This window comes from Carassius carassius, chromosome 19 (genome assembly GCF_963082965.1).
Source record: "Carassius carassius chromosome 19, fCarCar2.1, whole genome shotgun sequence".
NCBI lineage: Eukaryota > Metazoa > Chordata > Actinopteri > Cypriniformes > Cyprinidae > Carassius > Carassius carassius.
In genome coordinates, this window is record NC_081773.1 from 7379479 (window position 1) to 7405271 (window position 25793).

The following is a 25793-nucleotide window of genomic DNA, read 5'->3' on the forward strand; positions in this document are numbered from 1 at the left end:
CTCTCCCCATCCTAGCCCTGTTCTTCCTGCCTGAACTCTGCCCATGATCTCCCGGTGTTGTAGCCGACCGACAGCTTGATCGACCTCGGTTTGGGCATTCCACTTGCGGCCGGTAGGAACCTTGACATTTGCGTTCCTTACTGACTCGTCTGTGGACTCCCTCAGCTCGAGAACCAACCTGATCTTTTCTTGCATGTAGCCCAACTGTATGGACTGTAGTGGCAGCTGCAGCATGTTTTTTTCCAAAGAGACCGGTTTCAGATAGGCACCATGGCAACCCCAACCACTTTTGGATGAATGAGTTGGCTTTTCCATCCATCTTACGGTTGATGAGGGAATCTCACTCATTTTCAGGGGCCACATTACCCTCCTGTAGAGTGTAAACTGGTAGCACCAGACCTTATACTTCCCAGGGAGTTGGCTTTGATCAATCCTTGCCAGTCCGTCAGAGAGCTGCTTCATGACGGTTTTCCCCATCTGTTTGTCAATTGACATTGGCAAGGTCAAGCCAGATGACATGCAGGTCGGTCTTCTCCCGCTTGGTCTTCTGGATCTGGTCCCAGATCATAGTGGAGTGCTCTACACATCCTGGGAAACCTGGAACTCCTGCCTTCTGGCAGTTGGTGTCAACATAGCCGTTCAAGATCAGATAGTTGGTCATCCTCCTGGCTAGCACTGAGAACAAGATCTTTCCTTCTACATTCAGTAGTGCAATGTTTCGGAATTGGCTAATGTCTTTGGAGTTCGTTTCCTTAGGGATGAAGACTGCTACCGCTCTTTGCCACTCCGATGGAATGATTTGCTTTTTCCAGGCAGTTCTCATCAGATAACAAAGCAGCTCTAGTACCTTGGGGCAGTTCTTATAGAGCTTGTAGGGGACCCCATTGGGCCCAGGTGCGGAAGAGGACCTTGCCTTCTCCACGACTTGCCTGACTTCGCTGAGCTTGAGGGGCATGATGTTGAACTCAACTGTTGGCTTTGCCGGCTGGGGTACGTATCCTGGAGTGATCACTGTACTGCTCTTTGACATGCTGTTCCAATTTCTCCCTGGTGGTTTCAAGCTTGCCGCTCTTCTTTTCCTCCAGTAGCTGTCTGGCATGCTTGAAGGGATCCTTGAAGAAATTGGCACACTCTCTCTGCTTCCGCTGGCTGCGCTCGCAGATGTGTTCAGCTCTGCGAAGCCCGGTTAGCCTTTTCCGGACCTCCTCCCACAGGACTTTCAGACCCTCTCTCTCTGCGTGAGTTGCCTTCCTCCAATTCTTGCGGACTTGCCGACGCCTTTGCACAAGTTGGAGGATTTCCCTTTCCTTCCTTCCCTTCTCTCTCCTGGCTGTCCTCTGTTTGGGGACAATTTCGCCAAACCTGTCTTTACAGGTCTGGTATATTATGTCTCCAATCAGGTTAAGCTTAGTCTCGGCCCCTTCACGCAGTGATCCCTCTAGGGTCTTGATCAAGTCCAAGTCCAAATTGCGCCATGCCTCTGCTTCGTTTGACTTCGGCCACTTCAGCTTGCTCCTTCTGGCTGGTTCTTTGGTCTCTTTATTAGGCTCTGTTCTGTCTAACGTGTTGGGGACTGGGCCTTCATGCTCACGTGGAGGCTCAGCCTCCAACAGGGGACCTTCCTCTGTGACTCTCGTGCCTTCAGCAACGTTAGGTCCTTCGGCTCTGTGTTTTTTCCCTGGCTTTTGGTCCTTCTTGTCTCACCTGCTGAAGCAGTGCAAGGTTGCTGTTGGCGTTTCTGTCCACACTTTGCTTTCCCCTGGTGGATCCGCAAGCCTCTAAACGTGGTCACTTTCTCCCATCCACATGCTCAATTTCGGAGCATCTTCTCCTCATTTACTGGAGTTCTGGTGTTGTCGATATCCATGTTCATTTCCGTCGTCACCGTGTGGTCTGTCCTGTTGGGCCCATCTTTCATCCCACCTCTCGGAGGGCCCGCGGGTTGTTTCTCATTATGTTTCTTGTAGTTAGCATTTGGGTGTCTCTCTAGCAAAAGACTAGTGGGTTAGGTAACTAGCCACTCACTCCCGGTGCGGTCTTTCCCTGCTGCCATCCAGTCTTTCCTGGCTGTCCTCCAGTCTTCCCTGGACTCCAACTGCCCTATTCACAGTAGTCACTGGGTTCGCCAGAACTTCAATAATTGCACAGGAAGATGTTACCACCTGCTGGGCATTGCTGCCTGTCGCACCTCCTCCAGTGCCCATGGGTCAGCTGCAGGGTCATCAGCCAGAAACCACCATTCACTAACGTTTCGCTCCTTTAATTCTGGAACGTCTCCTGGTGGCGGAGCAGTGACAGGGACGTCTCCCTGCCACCCCCTGCAGCTGATCGCTGTTCTCCCTGCAGCTGTTGTCTGGGGTTAGGTGTTCTTCCCCCAACACCTATCTTTCCTCCTCAGCCAGAGCCAAAAGCTACCTTTCTTTGCCTCCTCTGCCAGATCCTTTGTTGCCCTCCTTAGCCTCCCTCCGGTCACTCCTGCTTCCCTCAAGAGGCGTATGGTTGACAACCCAAGGAAACCTCGGCATCTGACCTCCACTGGGTAGATGGTCGTCTTCCAGCCAGCCTCTTGGCACTCAGCAGCGAGTTCTGAGTACCTGGCCTTCTTCCGTTCGAAGGGGCCTCGATTCCCTCCTCCAGTGGTACAGTGAGCTCAATGAGGTGTATCGGTCTCTTGCCTTGGTTGACCCCACCACTATGTCTGGCCGGAGAGATGTGGTGGTTATCTCCGTTATCACTACATTTACTGTGAGTCGTGAAACTGAAAAGTGTGAATCAAATTGAGAGTTCTGACAAAGGCCAAAACCTTTTCACTGTATACCATTTATAATTTCACAATGGGAATGATATCCAAGCTGTTTCGTTGACATACAAGTTTCCACCAACAGATAATGACAGAATTTCCATTTTAGATTGAAAATCACCTGTTTGTTGTTCAGTGGGAGGGGGGCCTGGGGGCCCCGGCATTCCTTTAACACCCTTATGACCATATTTTCCTATTGGGCCACGCTCTCCCGGAGGTCCTGGAGGACCCACTACATAAGCAAGAGAAAGAGACACAAAGTTAAAAAAAAGAAAAACTGCACTGTTTATTGAAAGTTGGATTAGGACTACTAAAAGGCAGACATAAAACGGCTATAATCTTTATAATCCTTTTTAGCTTTAATTTAAAGTACCTCCAGTATCATTGAAAGGAACGATCAGCTCTCCAGGTTCTCCTCTGTCTCCCTGTTGAATGATATGCATTTAGGTCATACAACGTTTGATGCTTATTGAATGGTAAGGTGTGACACGATAAACCAGCGCTAAATCAGGAATGGATTCATACTTTGCGGCCGATACTTCCTGGGAAACCTGGAAGTCCAGTCTCTCCCTGTAGGAATGGAGAAAGACTTCAAGAAATGCTCAAGTCCACACAAATACCAATGCACTATTAGGAAAATGATCAAAATGACATACCATAGGTCCAGGAAAGCCATTTCGTCCTGGGTTCCCCTGTAATCATTAAAAAAATTGGTTAAATATTTTAGATAAAAATGTGAAATATATGTGTGCATATGCAAAAACGTTTCGATTAGAAAAAAAAAGCAAAAAAAAAAAACTTTCTGGTTAATACATTGTGATTTTTTGTGGGGTGGGGAACATCTTTGTATAGGGTTATTGAAGGAATTTCAGCCCTTAATCAGTCATACCCGGTGTCCTGGAAACCCTGACACACCAGTCTCTCCTTTGGTAGATAAATACCCCTGAAATACAAAATATTACTATCAAGATAGTGCCAAAGTCCCTGTAGGTTCACTCAGTGGTGACTCAGTCAGCTATTTTCGATCAACTCTTATCTACTTGAATGATAACTCATGATTACATTTCAATAATATATTTTATATAAAATCAGACCAAAAAATAATAATAATAAAAATTCTAAACCCACTGTAAGGCTTATTCCTAAAATAAATTTTTGTGTTAAAAAAAGCCACCTACCGCCTCTCCTTTTTCACCTTTATAACCTTTCAAGCCTTTTTCACCCTGTTAAAAACAAATGAGAGAGATGAAAATTACAGCAGACAGATCATTTGCTCTCCTTGGAATATTCTCATAAACTCATAAATATTCTTCTTGCCTGCAATTTTGTGCCGATTTGGGGGTAAGGTCCTGGTGGGCCCTGCTCTCCATCCTCCCCCTGTGGTGCGGATATAAAATTCATATCTGTTAACATTGCAGATTATAGGCCGTGATATTAGTCTGAAATAAGATGCTAAAAATTTGTCTCACCAATTCCCCTTTCATTCCTTTAATTTTTTTACTGCTTTCACCCTGTACAGACACAACACATTAACATCAAATGGGAGATGTTTAATAACCAACGTATGCTGTCATAAAATGCGAAAGTACATTTTTATAATAAAATCAAGCAAAACATGTTGTTTTACTTACCTTTTGTCCTTTAACACCTTTAATACCAGTAGGACCCTAAAGAAAGATAATAATAAGGAAGAAAAAATTTGTGATTAAATACAATTCAGTGTTTCAAGTTTATTTTTAAATCATTGCAAAGAAACAATTCAAAACAATATTACACTTTTTTATTAAAACTGTGTAGATATTTGGGAAAATAACACTCTCTTTGTGTGATATTAGTAAATTTTACCATATGATACAAATATAAGACAAAACCCCATTTTTTTCCTTATATCCTGAACTTTAGGGGCATATAACTGGACTCTATGTGCTGCATCACACAGTAGTCATCCTGCATCATGTTTATCAGCAACTGCATAAATTTTTTTAACACATTATCTTTTCCATAAAAAATCACACCAAATTGATGAGTTACATTGACAGCCCTAATTATAACAGCTCTAATTATAAATATAACTTTCATTATACCAGTTATTTTATTGTGTGTGTCACTAACTCACCAAAGGACCTTGTAATCCTGGCATTCCTCTGTACCCTGGGTTACCAGTTGGTCCCTGTAAGGGTGCAATGAAATATTTTAGAAAACCTTTCCCCTTCATCTTTTCATCCCTGATGGTTCTGTTTCAGTTCTGTCACAAGACAACTGATAAAAATCTAACTTACATCAAATCCTGGCAAACCTGGAGGTCCTGGATCTCCCTGTAGTATGTCAGAGAATTATGCATTTACTCAATTTATAGTAAATGTAAACATAATAAAGGGTTAAGGTTCACTAAAACTGGTTTCTGTATCCTCTGGTGAAATGTTTAGTTCCTCTTACCCTGAATCTTTGCATATAGACCCACAGATCTAAAGGGTCACCCTTCTCTCCCTTCATTCCTGGCCGGCCCTAGAGAATATTACATTTAGAGATAGGCAAGTACACAGAGACGAATTGATTGAGAGAGAAAATAAAAGCATTATGGGTTAGATAAGCTATGTGTAAATGAACACTCGTACTGATATTCCAGGTCCACCATTGAATCCTGGAAGGCCCGGTGTTCCTGATTCTCCCCGGGTCCCGTTACAACCGTCAGCTCCTGGTTTTCCACGAGGCCCAGACGGCCCAGGATGGCCCTGATGAGAGATCAGAAACAAAGATTTGACCAACATATCCTGGTTTACCTTCAGGTTTTCCTACTAGGCAAACAATCTAAAACTGAGGAAAGGTATTTATGGTATCTGAATTAAATTACTGGACGGTAGGTTTGTTTATTCCCATGATTAGTTTAAATAAATGTAGCTGTTTATTAAACTTTGGTGTCTTTTATCATATTTCTCTTGCCATTTAGTAAAACTCTGCTTTATTTATGCCTAATGACAGTGTTAAACATATTACTGTGGATATAAACAAAATGACACTCACCGGAACACCATCTGCTCCATTAAACCCTGGATAACCCTCCATTCCCTAATGAAAGCCACAAACACAACAGCATTTCATCTCATTTCATGCACAGGTTTACTCTTTAACCCACTCTCAGAACTACTCTTGAGATTGTTTTAAAGAGAATTATATGGTACAAGGAGGAAAAAAAAAATCTGAAACATTGTGTGTATTATTTCTGATACTGAACGATTTAAACTTATGTGGCTAGACCTAATGTGACCATCACATTGAATCTTATTAAATACAGCCAGTTACAAAATCTAATCAACACTAAGAATATAAGGTAATATTTCAAATTAAAATAAATACAAAACATCAAATAAAATGTTATTCGCATAATCCTTTTACATTTCTGTAAAATGCATTTGAATGATTATGTCTGAAATATATTTCATAATCATGGTCATGATCACGGTCGTGGTCATTTATTTTGTGTGGATATATAATTCAAACATTCATTATTCATTCATTTTATCAAGTTGAATAAGCAGAAGGTAACAGCTGCTTCACGACGATCTGAAAGTTCAATGCAACCGCTATTAGGAAGCAAAAAGCTTGTCAATCATACATAAATGCTGGAGATAATGAAAAGGCAGCTTCAATTCCTTTTAAACCTATTGTTTTAAGTTTTTACATAACAGCAGAAGCAGAGAGCAAGACAGAAGACTCACCACACTTCCTTTTGGACCCATAATGCCTCCTCTGCCATGGTCTCCTTTCTCTCCTTTAGGGCCCTGGAGACCAGGGTCTCCCTGTCGACCGTTAGGGCCTGAGGGCCCCTGGGGACCAAGGGGTCCAGGCAATCCCTGCAGTTCACATAAAGAAATTACAACTTACAAATAAGTTTAATGACATACAGATTTCAATAAGATACAAGTCAGTGCATTTACAGTAATCAATCACAAGGAACATGAGGAACACAAGTTATAATACTCGTGTTAAACTGTCCTGCAGAGTTTAGCTCCAACCAGCTATGTTACAGTGTACACTGCACACTTCTGAATAGGCACTAAACTAGTATATTCAACATTATCAAGCCATTTGTTTTTGTTTTTTTTACATTTTAAAACATGACCACTAGATGGCAAACTCTGCTTACCATTTTTAAAGCTCTATGGCGCCATCCAGTTCTCTCATCACCACATTGGTGACAAAAATCTTCTAACTATATACAAAAAAGCCATTTGTACATGCTGTACGTGTGATATTAGATGTATATCAATTCTGCCGTTGTGTGGATCTGTTCGCTTCGTAACCAAAAGCAACTAATGGTGATCAAATGAAACTTCTCAGTGCAGTCTCTCATTGAAAAGGACAATGAAACAGGCTTGTGTTTGTGTTTATGTCTAGAGATATGCATGGTAATAACTTAAATCCAGTGAACAAACCAAGTTCTACATACTATGATGGGACAGATTGATAAACAGACGCCCTGTTGTCTAGTGCACACTTAAACCCCTGCACCTAATCCACAGTCAGCCAACTGATCTGAGACCCTGTTAAGAGTGAAAGAGAATTACATGAAAGATGCACTCCATCTGATCAAAGATATAAATTATGATGATAAATTATGTGCATGGTTTGTAAGCCATTTTTAACAGAGGCCAGCCTTGGCAAAAAAATGGCTGGGACATGTCCCACCTGTTCATCCATAAATTACACTTATTTTGACAGATGAAGAGTACAGGACCAAAAGTGATGAACTAAAAACTAAGGTGCCAGATTACAGCCAAGAATAAAACTTATAGTTTTAGGTTTTTATGAAGAGGGCCGGGTGAAACATAGAGGTCTAAAGGTCCTCATCAGTCAAACAAAGGTGAACCATGTGCGTGATGTGTTTTGTAGCTCTGAAAGTCAAGTATTTTGACCTCTGACTTCACAGACAAGGTTCTGGCTACAGTTTATGCTGAGCTAGTGTGAAGCTGTTTACTAAATATTACACAACACTGTATACTGCCTGTCCTTCAAATAGTAAATTAATAATTTGGAATGTCTACTGAGCCTCCACAACTCCACAATCTGAGTCAGAAATGACGATCACTGTGCAAAACAATGTATGAATACAGAGGCATGGAATAGGCCATAGTGATTTAAACTGCTCATTATTCAGCAGTTATATTATCCAGCAAATCTCTCCTTTCTCAAAAGCCACAAGTACCCTTGCCCCTTCTGGCAAATATATTATGTACATTTCCAAAATACACCAATATATGGCCCATTAAATATGAATTGACTAACAGTCTATGGTTTGTTTTGACATGTTGTAGCAACATTTCAGTAATCACCCAAATTTCCTTAGCAAATGCCTAGCAACAATCTAGCAAAGACCCAGAAAACCCAGATTGGGGGAAGTCGTGGCCTAATGGTTAGAGAGTCGGACTCCCAATCGAAAGGTTGTGAGTTTGAGTCCCGGGCCAGCAGAAATTGTGGGTGGGGGGAGTGCATGTACAGTTCTCTCTCCACCTTCAATACCACGACTTAGGTGCCCTTGAGCAAGGCATCGAACCCCCAACTGTTCCCTGGGCGCCGCACCATAAATAGCTGCCCACTGCTCCGGGTGTGTGTTCACTGCTCTGTGTGTGTGCACTTCGGATGGGTTAAATGCAGAGCACAAATTCTGAGCATGGGTCACCATACTTGGCTGAATGTCACTTCACTTTCTTTTTTCACTTTCGAAAATCACGTTATTTTTGAGAGTAAATACAAACATCCTGTGAGATGCCCTCCAGTGCATGTTTTTACCCCAACATATCCTTGAAACGCTCTGTGGGTGAATACGTGATCTGTTGGTAGTTTTTACCAAAATAAAGCATTATACTATCTGGGTTTAGTCTACACATAAGGCACAGACATTTCTATTTCAACCACTGAAAATATAACAAAGTTTTCTAAAGATAATGTTACTCCATGGCCACTGTCCAGCTGTTTTACAGATTTTCTTCCCATTTTTCCACACATGCAAAATGATCACATTCCTGCAGCTTTTAAGGTAACAAAGATCAAATACATGAGATTTGTTATTTCCTGGGCCAACACAAGTGACCAGGCCAATTCCCTGCTGGCCTTCATGTCCTGTCCCCTGCTATGTGTCTTCCTGATTTCCTGGCTCATATTTTCTGTTCTGCTCAACAGTATAAATCCAACCTGCTGTGCTTTAGACAACCTTTATATTTATTCATTTAGCAGACACTTTTATCCAAAGCGACTTACAATTGGGGAATACTGTACATCAAGCGATCTTAAAGAGGAAAATCAACACAGGCAGTTCTTGTCATACCAAGTTTAAAGCACTGCTCAAATCAGTACAAGCTAGACAGAGAAAGATGAAAGAAAAAAACATTTCTAGGATGAAGTCAGAGAGTGAAAAAAGAGATGAGTTTTCAGCTGTCGCTTGGAAGTTGTCAGGGAATCAGCATTCTGGATAGAGGTTGGAACATCATACCACCAGCCAGGAACAGTAAATGAAAATGTTCTGGAAAGTGATTTTGAGCCTTTCTGTGATGGTACCCTGAGGCGTGGCAGTTGCTGAGGCTGTTCTTTATGCAAGCATCAATGTCTTGAACTTTATGCGAGCCGTAACCAGCAGCCAGTGCAGAGAGATAATGAGAGATGTAACATGGGCTTTTTTGGGCTTGTAAAAGACCAGTCCTGCCGCTGCATTCTGAATAATCTGTAAAGGTTTGACTGTGCATGACGGAAATCCAGCCAGAAGAGCATTGCAGTAGTCCAGCCTAGAAAAGGCAAGGGCCTGGACAAGAAGTTGTGTAGCATGCTCCGTTAGAAAGGGCCTGATCTTTCTGAGGTTGTGCAATGCAAACCTGCAAAATCTAGCAGTTTTTGGAATGTGGTCTTTGAAAGTCAGCTGGTCATCAAAGATTACACCAAGATTTCTTGGTGTAAAATAAAAATCATACCAACCTCAAACCTTTGAACAGTCATCGGTGTCATGGCTCATGAGGCCTTGTTAGTAATAGAATTGGCAACAGTCTTTATAACATGTACACTAAGTGAAGAGCCAGTCATGATGATAGACTAGCATGAGCACTAGCAGTCTGCAGTACTTAAATCTGATTTGAATTCTTGGCACACTACAGAGCAAATGCACTCGGATGAAAAGGTTTTTGGCCCAAGTCTTATCAATCACAGATTAGTGTGAATGCGTAGAAGCGTGTGGAGCCATAACCTTCCAAGCACCTACATAAACACAGTCAGATTAAGCCCATGTCTCTGATTAACTCCACCTCAAGGTGGAGTTTTGTTCTCTCAGGGTCTCTGAAGCGTTTTTTTATTTGTTCACTTTGATCATCTGCCATTGCTTTTGCAGATGCGCATCTGCTTGAAAAAAAGAGATGAAATGTCCTTCAACCCTGCTGATTGCATTATGTCTCATATCTTTTCTGTCCCATCATACTAGTGCAGATGCTAATGATGAGTGAACACATACAGTATCTCACAGAAGTGAGTAAACCCCTCACATTTTTGTAAATATTTGATTATATCTTTTCATGTGACAACACTGAAGAAATGACACTTGCTACAATGTAAAGTAGTGAGTGTACAGCTTGTATAACAGTGTAAATTTGTTGTCCCCTCAAAATAACTCAACACACAGCCATTAATGTCTAAACCGCTGGCCACAAAAGTGAGTAAACCCCTCAAGTGAAAATGTCAAAATTGAACCCAAAAGTGTCAATATTTTGTGTGGCCACCATTATTTTTCAGCACTGCCTTAACCCTTTGCACCATTATACAAGCTGTACATTCACTACTTTACATTGTAGCAAAGTGTAATTTCTTCAGTGTTGAGTCACATGAAAAGATATAATAAAATATTCACAAAACGTGAGGGGTGTACTCACTTCTGTGAGATACTGTATTCTGCACGACCATATTCTATGTCAGTAATCCTAGCCAATACATAAACTTAACAATTACCTTACTATTAATAAGCAGAAAATGGGGAGTTTGAGGCAAAAGTTGAAGTTAATGGGTTGCTAACAGCAAGAATTTGACCTTATATTAAAGTGTGACCTTTTTTAAAGAGTAACTCTTTCTTTTAAAAAAAGAGCTTTATGTGATGAACCTAAACTAAATTCGGTTTTGACTTCAAATCTGGTATGTCACATCTAAAGGTAACATATTTCAACCTGGAAGTGAATTTCAAAGATTTTTTAAAAGTGAATTTATGATCTTAAGTGAATAAACTTAATAACCTTAAGTCTATCCATCACAAAAAACTATTGCATGGCTTCAGAAGATTTGGAATTTAAATCTGACAAAGCATCTGTAATATGGTTTGCTATAAATAGCACGTAAAACAAACTGGGTTCAACTTATATATGTTTCTGTTGATGGATGCACATTCTGCACATTTATTCCATCATCATCTGGATGCTGATAGTGCGCGCTCACAGATGAGAGCTGAACAGCACAAGTTAATATGTATTTAAACTAAACTCATTTAAGCTTTGTCAGTTTAAACATTAAAGAGCCAGAGGACGCGACATAGCCGGTTAAACGTAGGCCTACTGTATCAGTGCATTCTCTTAAAGTGACAGTCTCTATATTAATCGAACAGCAACAACGAAGAAACCACTCGCTGGTCTTGATTAAAAAGCTTTTGTAACTTTAATAAATAATTATCTTTAATTTATATAGTCCAATATGCAATTTGCAATATGCAATATGCAATTGGACTATGCAAACATTTGATTTATTCAATTTCTGTACCTAAAAACTTATGCTAGACCTGACAAAAAAAAAAAAGAAAAAGAAAAATCACTGTTTATTGTTTGTATCTTTACTCTATTGTATTTATTTGTGCTGTTGCTTGTTGTTGAATAGAATATTCTTCTTCTTTTTTTTTTTTTTTTGGAAAGTATAGTTTTTCCATAAACATAGCACGTACTGAACTGTACCGAAAACCGTGACTCTAAAACCGTGAAACAAACCGAACCATGAAAAAGTTGAACCGTGCCACCCCTAACACACACACACACACACACACACACACACACACACACACACACACACACACACACACACACACACACACACACACACATATATTTAAAGCTTGATAGCTCCAGTCCTTATTCACTTCCATTATATAAGACAGATTATTCTTCAAAATGTAAGTTTTTAAATTGTATTATTATTTTTTACATTTTTAACACAGAAGAATGTGGGTTGAAAAGAGTCAGAAACAGGGCAACAACAAGTCTCAAAACTGTAATAAAGAAAATTAGGGCAAAAGCTAAATGTCTACATGAAGGAAGTGGAGAGTGCAGCTGAATAGCCTTTAATGCATTTAGAAAAATACAAACAGACAAAAGTGTACATTTGTGAGCAAAGGAAATGAGCGATTAGCCATTATTTTAATCACTGACAGGTCCTGGGTGTGCCAGTTGAGAGTTAAACTCTCCCAGGGTTCTCCAGTTCAGAGTGGAGCCATAAAACATACAGGTCACTTCCTGTTTCTCTCACCCTCTGCTGCTGCCTCACACCATCACTTTCTCTTCGCATGAATGTCCTGCCTTTTGTTTTTCACTCATTTCATTCACTGCATGTCTCTCCAAGATAAATTAGTTTAAAATCTGTTTCTAAATCTGCTGATCCTGTTGGCCTCAACAAAAGTCAATCCTTCTTGAACTTTCCATATTTCCCATCTTCCTATGCAACCCCCTCCTCTCTTCACTGAGCGTGACAGTAATGCCACATTTAAAAGTGTTAAGTGTCTCCTCAACTCCTTCATTACCTCATCATCCAAAAATCTGCACACAAAAAAAAAAACAGGAGACACGGAAGAGTTGAGAAAGTGAGATAGCAATCAGTTTAGCGGCAGTCATTTATGTTAATGTTTGTCTGTAACTAAGGAAGATCCCTAGCAGGACGATACTGGCTTATAGACAAAATATATGTTTGGACACAAAAGTGAATCCTTGAACCTTCAGCCCTCCAAAACCGATTTTTCTTCTGTTTATTAACCGATTTAGGAAAGGATATGGATAATGACTCAAATGCCCAAGGTGTCACTTAATACAACTAATTTCAAGTTGACTAAAGGCAGCATGGACACATATAGTTAATTCTTTTTAATACATGTTTTTTCTTATACCCTGTTGCCTTTTGTCCTTGTTTTAAAACTTTTTTTTTCTTTCTGAAAACAAGATTAGGGTGCAAGAATAGGGGAATTACACTGGAAATCTGAAATAATGTCCTCTTAAAACAGCTCAGAGCTTTCATCTTTGAGTGCTATGGCCTCTAATATGAGTGATGAGCGATGAGCTGTACAGTATGGCATTGTGTAAAAATAATCACGCAAGAGAGAAAACAGCTGGACCTGGTGGAGTAGACCATATGAGCTGTCCCTGATAATGCCCTGGCCTTTCTTCTGCTCTGCTCCTCATAGTATGAAATATGAATCTAGACTTTACAGGCCCACTGCAGTGAATTTAGAGCAGATGTTTACAATGGTCTGAAAACAGATGCTGTTCTTAGTTGTAAGAAATATGAAATAGTAGAAAATGAAGAAAGAATACTGTCTTTCTTCTTCTTTCTATGCTATGAAAAAGTTTGGGGTTAGTAAGATTTCTTATTTCTAATTAATTAGTTATGTTTTTTTTCTTTTATTCAGAATTGAAGCATTAAATTGATCAAAAGTGCCAGTAAAGATATTTATAATGTTAAAAAGTTGTTTTTAAAATAAATGCTGTTATTTTGAAAAAAAAATATATATATCACAGTTTCAACACTGATTATATAACTGTTTTCAACATTGACAATATTAAGAGATCTTTCATTTGCACAAATCCGCTTAGCAGAATGATTTCTGAAGGATCAAGTGACATTGAAGACTGGAGTAATACTGTTAAGGAACAAATAATTATAGGCTAACTGTAACAATATTTCACAATCTCATTGCTTTAACTGTATTTCAATCAAATAAATGCAGACTTTCAGAGGTGCACATGATCTCAGGGTCACATGCTTCTCAATCAAACAGTAGCTCTAATCTGAGAAGTTGACTCAGGAAACAGGAAACACTGTGAGTAAAGGCAGGAAGCCAAGACAAATGCCTAAACATCAGGATTACATTCTAAATGTAATGTGCCCAACCCTGCTCCTGGTCATCGACTGTCCTGCAAAGTTTAGCTCCAACCCTAATCAAACACACCTGCCTGTAATTTTTAAGTGATAATAAGGATCTTAATTAGTTGCTTAAAATGTATTTGAAGGTCTATCACAAGGAGCAGGATTGGGCACATGGGTTATGGACCTGTCTCCCTGGCTGCGTTTTTTGATGTTTTTATACTAAGAACATCTGCAACAGACAAGGGTTAGATGAGTCACTTTTCCTGATTACAATACCAGGGTATGGGAAGATACCCTTTCTATCCTTGTTTTTTGTTTTCAAAAATTCTCTAGAGCAGAACTAGAAGAGAATTAACTGAAAATAATACTAACCATCTTGAGATTACATGTGACATCATCATCATTTTGTGGACGTGAATCACTCGAGCAGGTGCAGAGGGTCTCGCAGGGTAGGGTTGGGTGCTGTAATGTTCCCTCTAATATTTGTTTTTGCTAAGCTGAACTACTCACTGGGAAACTGAACCTTCAGAAACCCAAGAAGAAAAACCTAATATCAGGTTGCTAACTTTGGTCGTCTGACTGGAGTAAGATTTTGATGACATGGGCTGAACCAGTAACACGCCCATATCTGAGGTTTTAAGGATCCAAAAATGTAATTGTACTATATGTAAATTGTCTGAATACTTCTCCTGCTTTCATGCCATATCGTAATTTTTAGATGACAGCATGTGATGTTCTACTCGGAGCTGTTCACGTCCCCACACTAGGAATTGTGCTTTTCTATGGCAACACCATCAACACCTAAAGCAGGGGTCACCAATCTCGGTCCTGGAGGGCTGCTGTCCTTCAGAGTTTAGCTCCAACACCAATTAAACACACCTGAACCAGATTATCAAGATCTCACTAGGCATACTGACTTTCAAACAGGTGTGTTGGAGCTGGTTGGAGCTAAACTCTGCAGGACAACGGCCCTCCAGGACCGAAATTGGTGACCACTGACCTAAAGAGTAAAGCGTTCACGTGAACGCTTTTTACAAGTTGGAATCTCATAATTATGGGAATTCTGATTTGGCATGAATGCACCTTTAGACCTTTCATTGTACTAGATAACAAAACTAAAACAACACAAAACAAAACAAATTGCAAATGTTAACAGTCAATAATCTAGGTTACTAATAATGTATTCTGAGTATTTTGTAGTTTACTTTTAGACTTTTTTTTTTACCTAACTTTTTATAAACTTACCATCATACTTAACATATTGACATAAAAAAAAACAAAGAGAAAGAAAATATTACATTATATTTATATCAACATCCTAAAATGCATTAAACATTACATTACACTGGGGTTTCTTAAACTGGGCTTAATGTAAGAACTGCAGTGGGTTTGTGAGTTGATAAAAAACATCTAAGGTTACTTATGGAACCCTGGTTCCTCGAAGGAACGAGACGCTACGTCGAGAACGTTTGGGGAATGCCTCCAGTGTGACATCTCTGAATAACGTGTGTAATCAGTCCAATGGATGGGCGAGACGTCATAGGCGGGTGACGTCAGAGACCAGGAAGCATAAAAGCACTAGCGGTGAAGCCGGCAGTAAGCCTCAAAGGATGAAGCAAGGGACAGCCAGAGATGCAGGAAGTGTGACACTGCGACACAGCATCTCAATCCTTCGAGGAACCAGGGTTACATACATAACCTTAGACGTTCCTCTTCAGGAACTCGAGCTGCGTCGAGAACGTTTGGGGAACGAGAATGCCCACGCCGCCGGACTTCAAATCTCTGCCTAGTGTGGAAGAGCACAGCTAAAGCAAGAGAAAGAAACAGGAGCCTGACAGTAATTGGGGACAACCCGTCCAATGACCAAACTTCAGAAGGAGTGAGTCTTGACCCCCTGGAGAGGGGAGATCAGAGGACTCAAGGCTTAGGATAGCTCCCTGATCACCGCTTAGAATAAGCTTCTTCTTGCCGGAGGCCTCAGCCTCAGCTCACCATGGAGGCAACATGTAACCAGAGGGTTTACTAACAGCAGCCGGACTCCATCCCAGCGCACTCTCTCCAGAACTCCCGGGAGCAGAGCAATCGGGGGAAAAATGTACGGATGCACGTAGGCACCCCCGCGTGACCTTTGGCATGCAAAGTGGTCTTGAGCGACCACTGTAGGGGTCTCATGTACAGCAGGCCAATAGTATTCACATTGGACGCAGCTGCCATCAGACCCAGCAATCTCCGAGACTGCTTGACAGTGAGTGACCGGCCTTCTCTCACTCTCGGGACTGCAGTGAGGATCGACTCGATCCGAGCAGGTGACATACGTGCCTGCATCGTGGTTGAATTCCACACCACGCCCAGATAAGTGGTTCTCTGTACTGGAGAAAGCACACTTTTCTTGGCGTTAAGTCTTAACCCCAGCTCTTTTAATGTGAGCGAGAACAACACCTCGATGCCAAACCGTCATCTGCTCTGATTGAGCTAATATTAACCAATTGTCAATGTGGTTGAGTCGTGAAAGTGTGGGGTGAGAGTGCAAGGCCAGTGGAAGATCCGTATTGTTAGGCTTTTGCCCCCAAAATCAAACCTCAGGAACTTCTGATGGAGAAGGATGGAGATAAGTGAATTTTTTTGATATATCGTGACACACCCCAGTCCTCGGACTTGGCCTGTGCAAGGGTGCTGAACTTCAGTCCCCTGACTGAGCGGTTCAAAAAACACAGAAAAATATATAATACCTCATCCTTCCTCGGAACAGTGAAGTACCGACTGTAGGACCTGTACTCTGCAACCCAAGGAGGGACCACCTCAATGGCCTCCATCCTCAGAGAGAGTCTACTTCCGTTCCATTACCAGAGCCTGCTTGGGGCCCAACAGAACTGGATTCTGTGGCCTCTCACTACAGTGTGCAGGACCCACTGAGGCACATTTGGCAGCAGTTTTCACGCTGCCAAATAGTCTACTAAGGGAATCAGCCTCTCAAGACTGATCTCTGGTGTCATCAGAGCAGTTAGCTCGGTGCCCTGAAGCAGAGAGACAGCCGAACTAGCTGCTCTGGAAACCTCCCAGGAGGTTGCGAGCCTCTTAGCACCACTACGTTTCCGGGCGGTAACTGAGAGAAGCGCTCGCCGGAGACCGCTGTGCCCAGGGTTGGCAGATCGATCTCCTGAGGGCACTGAGGAGAGACGGGCACCGTGTAAGCCGATGTACACTGCTCTTCCCCAGAGGGGCCTGCCCTCCAAGGTCCTGAGCCACAGCATCAGTACTCTCGTAGCTGAAGTCTCCTATAAACAACGGTCCTTAGGCCCACGTCGTCTGCTAGGAAGACTAGACCAGAGCCTGCTCGGGGCAGGACCGAAGCCTTCTGACTCTAGAGTTTGTGGAGTACAAAAGTGACACCCCCGGAACGAGGGGCTGCAACACGGTTGGGATTGCTCCACCCAGCACCCCCTGACCGCCTCAACCTCCTGAGAGGAAGAGAGCTGAACACGTGTTCTCACACAAGAAATTACATCCCTAGAGCCCCTGTACATCTAACTTCACATAGTCAGATAAATATGTCATTTTATTCCTCAGAATTAAATGTATTCAACACGGTCTGCTGTAGAAAAACTCACATCAAACGAAACAATGTAATACACGCGTTGCCTCGGCAGCGCGCATATCTATTCCTCTCTTTGTTTTTTTTTGTTTTTTTTTGCACCACTCAGTCACACAAACAACATCAATCTCCTCAGAGAAAGATGAATGCTGCTGCAAGCTCTGCCTCAGAAAGCGAAGAAACCGCAGTGTGGGATTCAAAGCCTTGAGAACGAGCTCTAGATCTAGTGAACACGGGTGGAGATAGGACAAGCCATCTCTAACCCATTCGCCAGATCATGTGTGATTCCCGCGATCGCGTTCGCCACCGTGCCTCAGCAGCGGTGCAACCGCAACAGCAAGATCGCATGCTTGTGCAACTGGCTAGCTCATCGACGCCTTCCACATCAAACTCCTCAGAGAAAGACGGGTAACACGTGGCGCCCTCTCAACGGGGAAAAAGTACCGCAAATGCGGGTTTCCAAACCCCCGAGAGTGGGCACCGGATCTGGTGGTTAAGGAAGAAGATAGGGACTTGCCCGTCTACATTCTTTCCAGCCAATCCAAAAGCAAAACCCACAAGCACAACCACTGCTCCGCCTCAGCGAAAGCGGGGCTGGCACCGCGAGAAACGCCAATGAAGGCTCCCTCCTCAAAGAGAGCCTTCTGAGAGTGAAGCAAAATGCTGGCATTGCAGCAGTCAACTCCCTCGGGAGCTGACACTGCGCACCTAACTCTCAAGCAGACAACTCACAAGCTGCGTGTGTCCCTAACTCTTTTTTTTTTCTGGCAGGGAAAACACACAGCCTGAACACTGCCTGTTCTCGCCCCCAAAACTTCTCTTGATTGAAGCTTTGACAATTGAGTTTATCAGTGGACAAACTAAAGAAACAACAACTAAGAAATTATGAATAATTTACTGCAACTGTGAATCATGTAATGAAATGATGATGTGAACTTGATAAGAGAATGTTAATGAATTATTTAAAATTAATTATTTTTTTCTGCAACTAACCAACTTATAAAACTTTGGTTGACCAAGCCTCTTCTCATCGACCAACATTTGGTCTTCTATTTAAATGGGTGGCACTGCTATACAGTCACTAACTTTTTTTTTGTCTTTTACACAGTTTTTTTTTGTCTGTACAGAAAAAGCATCAATATTTCATGGCTGGAGTGAACATTGGCAGTGTGAGGTCTAAACCTAACCGTTATTGAGTACCTCTCAGCAACCCTTGCAGTTTTCCATCATTGGGAAGACACAACCATGGATGTATTTATGCAAGAGTGAGAGTGATGCCAGAAGACTTGGCACGTACAAGATGCAAATCCTAGTGTGTGCATAATGACTTGGGACTGTTGTTTAAACTTCTATTCGTTTGTTTGACATCTCAGTTAGTCTTGTGTCATTTGGATACTATGCACTGATATCTAGGCTGAGAGACAACTAATAGGGAATAACGTCATTGGTGATGTGCACATCCATACTAAGTAAACAGTGGGCAAGTCATGTAATGTGAAACATGCTAGAGATGTCAGGAGATGTCTAAGTGACTCAATGAATCAGGTACAATACTTTTGTTAGACATTTTGGCTGAGGGTAAAAAATAGTTCAGCATGATGAAAGGGATACATTTCATGAAGATCTGTATTCGAGAGAGAGCTGTGTGTACCTACCCAGAGCTCTGCCTAGCACACTGTCTTTGGTTTTAAAAGGTAAATGTGAGCTTCATTCTCTGAACTTCCACTAATGGGTGCCAGTAAACACAGACACAAAGGCAGACTGAGCGAAAAAGAGAGAGAGATAGATAGAGAGAGAGAGAGAATAAGTTGGAGAAAAGGAGTGTGAGGAAGTCCAGACCTCCATGTTCATCTATGTTTGCATATGCACCATCAACGCCATGGCAATAACTATACAAAATTATACACACACTCAGATCCATATACATGCTGGGCTCTCAGGGGTCCAGTGAGTTTCAAAATAAAACCACTCAATTTAAACACTGTTCCTACGACTTTCTGAATTCACAGTGCACTGAAGGTTTCACGTTTACATTTTACTGATGCTGTTTATGTGTCATTCAGAGGGCTAATATAGTATTTGCAATTTTTTTTTTACTAAACCGAAATGGAAAGCATCTACACTATTAAAGACCATAAATATCAATCTGGTCTACATGCTTAATCTCCATCGGGAGCATTCAGGAAAGCCCTCTTACAAAAAAAAAAGAAAAAAAGAAAACGATGGGAAATAAGGCCAAAAACATGACTTTTCCATATAAAATAAACATTCTTAACACCAGAACGTGCATGTCACTGTGCTTGCTTGATGGGAAAATCCTCCTGGATCTGATTCCAATTGAGTCTCTACTGAGCTTTAGGCCAAAGTTTAACGGGCAAATATAGAGTCATGAATGAACCTTGAACCTTGTGCTTCATGTTTTTATTGAACTTATGCCACGGACTACAGCTCATAGACAGTCCATTTATCAGAGCATTTATCAAGTTTTGATTGATCAATACTGTGAGCAGGTTTTATTTTATACAGTAACGAAGTACAAAAATAAATACAAAATCGAACAAATATTTAGACATGATAATAATGGTATTTAAATATTAGTAGTAGGTGCTTTCAAAGTTGTGTTTCAAAACTTTTGCTGATCATTTGTTTTGAACCAGTGGTTAAGAGTGTGTATTAAACACTTCAAACCAGATCAAACCAGAATTGAGATTTTAGTAAACGAGGCTTTGTTACATCTAAACTGCAACAAATTTTTTTCAAAATGCAGTGGTTCTCTATTGGGGTTGATCTAAATCATTGAGATGAAGCAGCAAACCACTGAACTGGTGTCTATGGTTTTTACCTTCTCAAACAAAACAAACCCTATAAATTAACTCTTTCTTCGCAAATTACAAAATTTTACGTTTTTCTGTGTTTTCACCAGTGTATGGTAGGGGGCGCTACAGTGCATCTTCTTATGCATTGAATATTAACAGTTTTTTTAAAGAGAGTATTCGGTATTAACTGAGCATTGACTGTTTGTTTAAAATATGTTGAAGAAACAGAAACAGAAACAAGCGATCACATATGTAAGCAGTTGTTTAAAATAAAATGCTAGCGGGGAAAGGGGTAAAATAACATGTCACACAGACATTTAATGGTATTTGATGATTTTAATTGCATTAAAATTTTAATACTTCCAATAAAAAAAAATTGCTATCGTTTGTAAAAGCTGTTTTTTTTCATGTTTGTGTTGCATTTACACAGTTTTGACCAGCAGGCGTCACCAGTGTGGCGTTTCGAGGACTTCGAAACAATGTAACATTTTGCGAAGCAATTGGTTCAACTGAATTAAAGCTTCAAAAAGGTTTGCGTCTCCTGTCACAATTAAAGGTATAGTTTGCCAGAAAGTGAAAAAGTCCACCTGCTTCTTCTGTCGTTTTATTGGCATTTGGCAAACTCATGTAAGTAGTTATTTTCTGAGTATGAAGTGAAAATGGTGCACAGAATCTTGAGGGTCCTTGTCCCACACAAATGTATTGCAAACTTTGACAACTGACTGCAGCTGGAACTTGGTTGAAAATGTGAGGCCATTTGTATAGATCTATTAAATAATGGGGAATAATGTTTTTGAGCAGGTACTTCATGATTATCGAGCAGTTGAGAAGGATTTTAGGGCAGTTGATTGATTCCTTTTTTTAATTTTGGAATGTTTACTTGCATATTTAATACATTCTAATCCTTGAAACTTTAAGCTTCAGTCAATCTTTGCTGAAATTTTATCTTTGGTTAACTATCATCTAAGTTCATATTTTTCAAACAAAGCAGTGTGTTCAATAGCACATTTTATCCATCCACATTTGATCTTTTATCCAAATATTTGATCATAATCACGAAGGCCTAGCTGAATGACATGAACACAGGTGTATCTGGGACAATAAACCTCCCCATAACCCCCTGAATTGTAGACATATTCTCGAATTCACCAACTGTATGTGAATTTTCAAATAAGAGTTAGGGCAAAACTTCCATATATGGTGTTCTGACATAGAGATAATGTATTAATGGATTCTATGTTAAACACTACAGTTGCTTCATGTCACTAAATGTTTCATGTTCCTCTGGAGGTATATTTGGAGACCGTGCACCAGTTGGGGGATGCAGTTCATTTAACCACCCACTGGAGCTGATTTAATTTAGTCTATGACTAATCTTCACAATGAAATATCTCCGGTCCTTGAAAAAGCGATAGTCCAAATACACGTGAGGCTCTAGAGCTGCTTCACACAGATGCAACACATATCACTGGGTCCCTTCTTGCATAGGCAGTCTCTGTTTTTTTTTTTTCACACAGTATTTACACAGTGTTGCTGACTGGGCTAAATGACTAGAGCGGTTGCCATGGTTCATTCTGTTGGTTTAGTAACAGATATCTCCCCTAAGGAAGGCAGGAATCTAAACAGGATGGTGGAGAGATAAAGAGAGAAACACTAAGTGGGTGTCTGATAATGTCAAAATTTTAAGTGTCATCTTTGTCTGAAACCATATTTAAGCAAAACATTTTATCACACTATAAATGTAATGAATGCCATTTAGATTACAAAGTATTAAACCAAGTGTCAATAGCAAACAAGCAAACAAATGATTCAAGACCTTTTCTCAAAACCAATTTCACTTTTCGGCCCTTTTTACATTCATTTTACCAAACTGGTGTCAATAGCCATGCCATGGCCATTAGCGTTTCCACTGTCACTTCTGGGGCTTGATCCTGCCTCGTTGGTGCTTTCTCGGGGCCAGGACCCAGGTTTTTTGGCCCAATGAAAACCTTGGGGAAAACCAGGCCAGCGGGAGCTAGAGGAGTGGTTATGAACAAAGGGGGAGTTTATCTGCATCTGGAGAGTGTCAGAGCTGCGGGTCATTTCATAAGGCAGCTATAACACCAGCATTAAAAACTTTTTACATTAAGTTAACTTGAAATAACTTGATCCAATGTGGATTATAATCACCATACAAGGCAGAAATTTTTATAAACGATGCAAAAGACTATGCACGCTAGGCATTAATGTTACCATATGCGACCACTTGAATAAATTAGACGTCAGCTTTTTATTCTTTATCACAATCGTGTATTTATAAGTAACATAATTTATCTTTAAAATATTATCTCTAGATAATAGAGTTTTATCTCTATAAGTCTCGTCTTGAGAGTTTAGCTCCATGTAGCCTATGTCATAAAAATATAATGTTTTTTATTCGGGAGCTTTTATAAAAATATAGAAATGATCATTCTTTCTAAATGTGATGTATATACTATGACTACAAATAAAAAGAAACAGACTCAACTGGATAAGCAGGCTATGGTCATAACGCTTTATTTCAGTGAGAGTAATTTTCAATCCTGATAAATGAATTCATTATGGTCAATGTATCACATAGTAAAACATTGATGCTTTTGGATTTAAATATTTAACAAAGCGTGCAACAAACAGCTACTTTTATCATGTTTGTTTTATGATCCCGCTAGTTCCAGTGACTTCTTATTAGTTTACTGATAACTTCTCTTTGTTGGTGAAATGATGGGTTAGAAGTGAAATGATAAAGATACACCTCAGAAAAAGGGCGGGTTTTAGTGAAGCGCAGCGTAGCTTCTGGCCCGATGGTGGAAACGAAGTGCTAGTTTTGCCTCAGTGCTACAGGTCTGAACCTATTAGCCCTGCCATGCTGTTTTAAGCATTGCTCATACTGGCCCAACAGTGAAAAAGTGGATAATGTTGGTGTAAAGTCTCAGTTCAGCTCTGGTTCACACAGGTGGTCTATAAAAGTAACAACAGGTGTACACTAGTTCATCACATTACCAATGAACATGCTGTACTAGGCGGGCGTACACGGTGTGATTTTTGCTGTTGTAACGAGTTCGCATGCAATTCTTTTCAATCGTGTGGAAATCGTGTATGCTCGTATGGTTGCGGCTCGTATCATTTGCGAGAAATTTCACACACACACACACGCATATGTAATTTACGTGGACTCTATAGACGTAATGGTTTTCTATACTGTATATTCTATCCCCATACACTACCTCTATCCATCATGGAAAAATGCATGTGTAAAATTTCAAGTAAACACCGTTTAGTATTTTTTAAGCCATTTGGTTTATAAGGGCACAGGAATTGTCCTCATAAACTATGTTTACATTGTAATACATAATTAAATTAAATTAAATTAAATTAAATTAAATTAAATTAAATTAAATTAAATTAAATTAAAATTTTTGCATTTAACAGATGCTTTTATCCAAGGCGACCTACAGTGCATGCAGGCTATCGATTTTTACCTATCATGTGTTCCCGGGGAATCGAACCCCCAACCTTGCGCTTGATAGCACATGCTCTACCAATTGAGCTACAGGAACACATGTCCGATATTTATAAACCATATACAAGAACACACACACACACATGTACACACACACACACATGTACACACACATGTACACACATGTACACACACACACACACACACACACACACACACACACACACACACACACTCACACACACACACACACACACACACAAACACACACACACAAACACACACAAACACACACACACACACACACACACACTAGGGTGACCAGACGTCCAGGTTTCCTGTTGCTGAAAAAGAACCTGTATGTGTAGGAAACAGTCACGTATCATATCAATATTTTATATGCAGTTATGAGAGAGGGAGAGCAGTTATATTAGGCGCGTTCGACTTGAAGCAGCGCTGCACAGAATGATCACTGTACGTATGTAATCAAAGTACCGTGAGAGCGATTCGAAAGCATTGGATCCGTGTGCTCTCTTATCGCTCTTGCCTTACTTTAATGTCATACAGTGATCCTTCTGTGCAGCGGTGCTTCAAGTCGAACACGTCTATCAACTTCGTGCGATTGCTTCGGAAATTGTCAGGTCGTAAAATCGTGTCGTATATCACTTCGTCCGTATGATTTTCAGATAAACTCACTCTTGCCACGTGCGTGGACATACGATCTTCCGACCATCCGAATTCGCACTGTGTACACCCTCCTTAAATCTTGACAAACACTGCACAAACTGCAGGTCTACAAATATACAACCCGAATTCCGGAAAAGTTGGGACGTTTTTTAAATTTTAATAAAATGAAAACTAAAAGACTTTCAAATCACATGAGCCAATATTTTATTCACAATAGAACATAGATAACATAGCAAATGTTTAAACTGAGAAAGTTTACAATTTTATGCACAAAATGAGCTCATTTCAATTTTGATTTCTGCTATAGGTCTCAAAATAGTTGGGACGGGGCATGTTTACCATGGTGTAGCATCTCCTTTTCTTTTCAAAATAGTTTGAAGACGTCTGGGCATTGAGGCTATGAGTTGCTGGAGTTTTGCTGTTGGAATTTGGTCCCATTCTTGCCTTATATAGATTTCCAGCTGCTGAAGAGTTCGTGGTCGTCTTTGACGTATTTTTCGTTTAATGATGCGCCAAATGTTCTCTATAGGTGAAAGATCTGGACTGCACCCGGACTCTTCTACGACGAAGCCATGCTGTTGTTATAGCTGCAGTATGTGGTTTTGCATTGTCCTGCTGAAATAAACAAGGCCTTCCCTGAAATAGACGTTGTTTGGAGGGAAACATATGTTGCTCTAAAACCTTTATATACCTTTCAGCATTCACAGAGCCTTCCAAAACATGCAAGCTGCCCATACCGTATGCACTTATGCACCCCCATACCAAAAGAGATGCTGGCTTTTGAACTGAACGCTGATAACATGCTGGAAGGTCTCCCTCCTCTTTAGCCCGGAGGACACGGCGTCCGTGATTTCCAACAAGAATGTCAAATTTGGACTCGTCTGACCATAAAACACTATTCCACTTTGAAATAGTCCATTTTAAATGAGCCTTGGCCCACAGGACATGACGGCTCTTCTGGACCATGTTCACATATGGCTTCCTTTTTGCATGATAGAGCTTTAGTTGGCATCTGCTGATGGCACGGCGGATTGTGTTTACCGACAGTGGTTTCTGAAAGTATTCCTGGGCCCATTTAGTAATGTCATTGACACAATCATGCCGATGAGTGATGCAGTGTCGTCTGAGAGCCCGAAGACCACGGGCATCCAATAAAGGTCTCCGGCCTTGTCCCTTACGCACAGAGATTTCTCCAGTTTCTCTGAATCTTTTGATGATGTTATGCACTGTAAATGATGAGATTTGCAAAGCCTTTGCAATTTGACGGTCAGGAACATTGTT

The 25793-nt window shown here is 40.8% G+C and overlaps 1 protein-coding gene across 1 annotated transcript in view; it reads right to left on the reverse strand.

Moving 5' to 3' along the window:
* Positions 1–25793, reverse strand: part of LOC132095640 (collagen alpha-2(IV) chain-like) — a 97774-nt gene that overhangs the window by 20799 nt on the left and 51182 nt on the right. Inside the window, exons 5-19 of the mRNA XM_059500776.1 lie at positions 6517–6651; positions 5822–5866; positions 5416–5532; positions 5237–5305; positions 5080–5115; positions 4917–4970; positions 4432–4467; positions 4270–4311; positions 4100–4177; positions 3979–4023; positions 3690–3743; positions 3457–3492; positions 3326–3370; positions 3174–3225; positions 2922–3032 (exon numbers count right to left, since the gene is read on the reverse strand). Coding sequence (XP_059356759.1) covers positions 2922–3032; positions 3174–3225; positions 3326–3370; positions 3457–3492; positions 3690–3743; positions 3979–4023; positions 4100–4177; positions 4270–4311; positions 4432–4467; positions 4917–4970; positions 5080–5115; positions 5237–5305; positions 5416–5532; positions 5822–5866; positions 6517–6651 — 955 coding nt within the window. The remainder of the gene's footprint in view (positions 1–2921; positions 3033–3173; positions 3226–3325; positions 3371–3456; positions 3493–3689; positions 3744–3978; positions 4024–4099; positions 4178–4269; positions 4312–4431; positions 4468–4916; positions 4971–5079; positions 5116–5236; positions 5306–5415; positions 5533–5821; positions 5867–6516; positions 6652–25793) is intronic.